The 5,700-nt window shown below is 51.5% G+C and overlaps 1 protein-coding gene across 2 annotated transcripts in view; it reads left to right on the forward strand.

The window, feature by feature from the left end:
• The first annotated feature begins 2,092 nt into the window (after nt 1-2,092).
• The window catches only part of Rsg1 (REM2 and RAB like small GTPase 1), a 6,351-nt gene continuing 2,743 nt past the window's right edge, over nt 2,093-5,700 (forward strand). Inside the window, exons 1-2 of one of the 2 annotated variants that reach the window (XM_023722591.1) lie at nt 2,093-2,417; nt 2,804-2,927. In XM_023722591.1, coding sequence (XP_023578359.1) covers nt 2,819-2,927 — 109 coding nt within the window. In that variant the 5' untranslated portion in view covers nt 2,093-2,417; nt 2,804-2,818. The other variant, XM_004637766.2, reaches the window with a different exon arrangement.

Raw genomic sequence — 5,700 nt, forward strand, 5'->3', positions numbered from 1 at the left:
CCAGCACTGAGTCAGGAGGACCTCAAGTCTGAGACCAGGCTGGGCTTCCTAGTGAGACCCTGTCAAAAAAAAAAAAAAAAAAAAAAAAAAGCGGAAGAGGCTTACAGGTTAGCTCAGTTGTTTAAAGCACCTGCTTGGGCAAATTCAGGCACAGGGACGGTGGTTCAGTCCCCACCTCCACAACCACACCAGCTCTGCCCTTAAGGTAGCTTGAGCTAGCTGCCAAAAAAAAAAAAAAGAGGAGGCAGGAGAGTCAGGACAAATCTTGTTTTGTTGACTTCGTTTATTTTGCTACTATAATGACATTCCATTGACAGGATAATTTATAAACAGCAATTTATTTTCTCATTGCACTTTGGGCTTGGGAGTTCAAAGTGAAAGCACTAAGAGGCTTGCTGTCTGGTCTCCCTCCCAAGATGGTGCCTTGTCCTGCTCCAGCACAAGTGCTGTGTCCTCCCCAACAGAAGAGCAGGTTGGCTCCCGGCATTTCTGTAGAGTTGATAATCCCATTCATGAGGTCTCTGCCTTCATGACGTAGTCACTTCAAATACTAACGTGTTGGCAATTCAGTTTGAACACATGGTTTGAAGGGCCATTCATTCCACAGCACTGGCCTCACCCTGCTAAACTATAGCAGGGGTCCTATGAGGATACAGCCTTTCTGGGGACGCCCAAGGGGTATGGTCTGGGCCTCACCTCTTGGCTAGGAATGGTGGATGCATAGACACATCACTCCTGCCCCACTACAAAGAGCTGGTGGTGTTGTGGTTTACACCTATGATCCCAGTACTCTGGGAGGCTGAGACAAGAGGATCACAAGTTCAAGCCCAGCCTGGCAATTTAGTGGCCCTGCTTTTTGTGGCCCTGTTTTCTGTTTTAATATACTTAGTATAGGGTCTCACTATGCAGCTTGGACTCATAGTGGTCCTCCTGTTTTCAGCCTCCCCAGCGCTGGGATTACAGGTGTGCACCACCACGCCTGGTCTTGGTGGCCAGCTCAGCACACCCAGGGATGGGGCCAATGCAGCATGTGGTGCCAGGTATTGAATCTTGGTCCCTGTGCTTGCCTAAGCAGGCGCTTAGTCTGCTAAACTATCTCGCCAGCCCTTAGTGGCCCTGTTTTTAAGAAAGTTTTAAAAAAGAGTTTGGAACGTAGCTTAGTGCAAAGGCCCAGGGTTCAATTTCCATGCCCCCCCCCAAGACTACTCAAGGCCCGCCCAGTTGTAGGGCTGAGGACAATGTAAAGTGATTTGTGTGCATTTGATGGCCAGATGACGTCCCTCCAGATGCAGAGAAAAAACAGCTCCTGACCAGAACCCAGAGTGGGATGTGAGAGCACCCCTTGCAGAGCCCGCTGTGAGTGGGCCGGGCTCCTCCCCCCGAGGAGTCTGAGCCCCCGCCCCAGCCGTGTCCCCTGGCATTTGGGCAGTGCCCTCTCCTCTAGTGACTGTGAGCTCCAGGGCTGGGGGTGGAGTGGGGGTAAAGAGAAACTTGGAAACACAGAATGAGAAACAGCTGAACTCAATTCTACCAGGAAATCACTGAATTAAAATGTCTGCATCAGAGAAAAGACAGGCTCAGAGACTTGAGTCAGAGGAAACAGAGTTTTTCAGGTTTTGATTTTCTGTGGTGCTGGAGAAGAAAACCAAGGGCATTGTGCCTGCTGAGCATGCGCTGTACACTGAGCTACAGCACCTCCAGCCCTGATGTTCTGTTTCTTTCTTTTTGTGGAGCTAGAGATTGGACCAAGGACCTCATATATGCTAGGCAAGTGTTCTACTGCTGGGCTACACCCCTGGCCTTTTTATTTTTTCATTTTGAAGTTTCTTTCTTTTTTTTTCTTTCTTTCCTTCCTTCCTTCTTTCTGTTGTCATTGTTTTTTGTTTGTTTGTTTTTGGTGGAACCGGAAATTGAACTCAGGCCCTTGTGCTTGCCAGGCAAGCACTTATTCTACTGAGTTGTCTCCCTTGTCCCGTCATTGTTTGTTTTGTTTTGTTTTTTTTTTTTTTTTCAGAACCAGGGATTGAACTCAGGCCCTTGTGCTTGCCAGGGAAGCGCTTATTCCACTGAGCCATCTCCCTGGCCCCCAGGCAGTGTTATAAAGAATCCTACCCTATATGCATGGCATTTTACATCCACTTTAAAGAAAACTGAGGCACAGCAGGGGTGGGACGGATGAAGTCAGTCAAGTTTAGGAGGAAAGGCTGGAGCCGGGACGGAACGAGGAAGAGCACCCAGGACCCCGAAGGCGGGGCCCGCGTGCGCGCCGGCGCAGCGCTCGCCCGGGCCCCAGCGGCCCCGCCCCCTGGGTCTCCAGGGCAACAGCCTCCGCACATGCGCCTCGGCCCCACCACGCTGGGCGGGCTGCGCTCCCTGGAGAGTACGCTGGCGGGGGAAGCCGGCATCCTAGGCTAGGCCAGGCAGGCGGGGTGCGCAGCGTGGGCTTTTAAAGGGACCCCTCTTCACTGCAGCTGGTCCCTGGCGGGGACTGCTCTCGGTAAAGGCTGAGTGGCCCAGAGAGTCGGGATCGGGGAGGTGGAGCAGGGCAGGCCTGCAGCATCTCGCTCCGCCCCCGGAAGTGGTTGGGTCGGATGCTTTAAGGAGGGGTTGTACAAATACTCTTCCTGGGGAATAATGGGCTCCTGTGGTCAGCAGCAGGAGCAGGAAGGTTAGGGGCTTGCCTCTCGGTGTGGCGAGCTGGGACCCTGGGCGAGTGAGAGGGCAGTTAGGAGGGATCACAGGTCCGGCTTCAGGGAGTTACGCCTCCCTCTCTCGCTCTCCGCGGTCTGCCGCTCCTACCTTGTGGGCGCGCTCAGTCATGGCCAGACCCGTGCACGGCTCAGTGATTGTCCCAGACTGGCACGAGACGGCCGAGGGCAAGGAGTACTTGGCCTGTATCCTGCGCAAAAACCGCCGGCGGGTGTTTGGTAAGTGCCCCCCCCCCGCCTGTCCCATGTCGCTCCCTGGGGAGGACAGTGTCACCTGTTACTTTGTGGGGCTGCATAGAAGCACAGCAGTGAGGCCCTGCTCCTGTGTGCTTGTTGGCTTTGGGGGCCCCTAGAAGCCTCATCGTTGGGGGCCCCTCCCCTAGATCTCCCAGAGCTGATTCCATTAACAGAGCCAGGAACGTGGAAACAGCCATAACCCTGCCAGCACCTTCTGTCACCAGAGATGCTGGTGATTGAGCCCTCCCCTGGTGGTGGGCCCTCTGCTGGGCACTGGCCACACTTCTCTCAGTGCATGTAGGGGTCCTGCTCTAATAGGCAGAGGACCGCCTCTTCCATCCCTGCTGTCCCCAGGGATACAGCCAGTGTTACCGGCTGTTGCCACCATGACTGGCCTTAGTGTATGGTTGCAATACATAATAGTTATATTTATCTTGGGATTGCTAGTTGTAAGTTAAAAACACATGTAAAGGTCTCAATACATTGATTGTATATGGTTTATTTGTAGTAATTGAAAATACTTTTGTTGATATTTAAAAGAAGGAAAGCTAGGCACAGGGGTACATACCTGTAATGGCAGCAACTCAGGAAGCTGAGGCAGGAGGATCACAGGTGTTTTTTTTGTTTTTGTTTTTGTTTTTTGTGGAACCAGGGATTGAACTCAGGCCCTATGCACTTGCCAGGCAAGCACTTACTCTACTGAGCCATCTCCCAGGCCCTGAGGTTCATAGTGTTGATCACTTAGTGACAATCTGTCTCAAACTGAAAATATAAGGGCCAGCCAAATAGCTCAGCAGATTAAAGCGCCTACAAGCAGGCACATGGACCTGGGGTTCAATCCCAGGGGAATGCCCTGCCGCCGCCCCTCCCCCCATGCACTGAGAAGCAATTGAGACTGGGCATGGTGGCATGATCCTGTAATCCCAGCTCTTAGGAGGCTGCAAACAAGATGAAGTTTTTTTTGGCAGAACCTGGGATTGAACTCAGGCCCTTTGATTGGGCTCAGGCCCTTGTGCTTGTCAGGGAAGTGCTTATTTCACTGAGCCATCTCCCCAGCCCCAAGGAGGCTGCAAACAGGCAGATCACTACAAATCTGATCTAGTAGTGAGACCTGAACACCCTGTAGACCCTTCCCTAAAATTAAAAAAAAAAAACCAAAAAAAAAAAACTAAAAATATAAACGGGACTGGGCCCTGTGCATGCCTGTAATTCTAACACTGGGGCGGCTCAGGCAGGAAGGTCATCATGATTTGGAAGCTATCCTGGGCTACATAGGGAACTACATAGGGAGACCCCTGTCTTAATAAAACAAGGGGGGGTAATAGCTGGAATGTTCCTCAATAGTAGAGAATTCCTGAGAGAGAGGGAGGGAGGGAGAGAGAGAGAGAGTGCTCAGGGTCTCACTACTAGATTGGACTTGTAGTGATCCCCTGTTTACAGCCTCCCGAGAGCTGGGATTACAGGCGTGTGCGACCACGCCCAGTCTCAGTTGCCATCTCAGTGCACTCCAGGTGCAGGGCCAGCACAGCGCGCTGGGCATGGAACCGCAGTCCCTGCATCTGCCTAGCAGGTGCTTTAATCTGCTGAGCTATCTGGCCTGCCCAATAATTTCCTTTTCAAAAACAGGGTGGAAGGGGAAGAGAGAGAGACAGGGGGTGAGGGAGGGACGGAGAGGGAGGGAGAGAGACTCGCCACAGTGCCCAAGTTCGCTTCAAACTCCCGGGCTCAAGCAGTCTTCCTGCTTCCGCCTCCTGAGTGGTTTATACAACAGGTAGGTGCCACCATGCCTGGGGCCGCATTTTGCCCTCCAAGAAGTTAGCACAGGTGTAACTGACATGGCATCGTTTTTTTCTTCTATCCCCACAGTAGTGGGGACACTGGATGTCAGGTCACCCAGACCCAGGCTTGACTCAGACTGTGCCACCACCTAGCTTTGTGATTCTGGAGGTGTGAAACCAGCCTCAGGTTCCTCCTCTGTAAAGTGGGGTGAATCCTGGGGAAGTGCATAAGGAGCGTGTCCGAAGCGGACTGAGCAGTGAGTGTTTGCTGAGGGTTGACTTTGTTTTTATTTTTTAGTACTAGAATTTGAACCCAGGGCCTTCACACTGAGCTAACTCTCCAGCCATTTTTATTTTTAATTTTGAGGCAGGGTCTTGCTAAATTGCTCAAGCTGGGCTCAAACTTGTGATTCTCCTGCACATGTGCACCACTGTGCCTGGCTAAGTGTGGACTCTTAGGGTGTTCATTGTGTGATCCATTGTGTTGATGGAACAGGTGAGAGGAAGTGGAACCAGTATCTGGGAGTCACTTATGCAGAGCCACAGACCTCGTTATCTGGGTCACAGTCCTGAGAAGCCAGAACTTAACGGTGTGGCAGTGGCTGTTTGAACTTTTCTTACAGTACAAGGGGTCAAACCCAGAGTCTGTTGCATGCTGGACAGGCCCTCTACCACTGAGCTACATTGCTTGGCCTTTTAAGTTTTACTTTGAGACAGAGTCTTACTCTAGGGTCAAGGCTGTCCTTGAACTCACAATCCTGCTACGTCAGCCTCCTCAGCACCTGAAATAACAGTCATGTACCCCCATGCCCCAGCTATAAATTTGAATTTTTGGAGTGTCACACTTACCAGAAGGTACGTTGGGGTTTAATAGCTGGGGATGCCCAACTCAGTGTGCCATCCAGGGCTCCAAAAAGCTCAAGCACGGCTGATAAATAGAAATAGGTTTTAGTATATTAATTGTGAAAATTTATTTT

This window comes from Octodon degus, unplaced genomic scaffold (assembly GCF_000260255.1).
Source record: "Octodon degus isolate 3935 unplaced genomic scaffold, OctDeg1.0 scaffold00092, whole genome shotgun sequence".
Lineage (NCBI taxonomy): Eukaryota > Metazoa > Chordata > Mammalia > Rodentia > Octodontidae > Octodon > Octodon degus.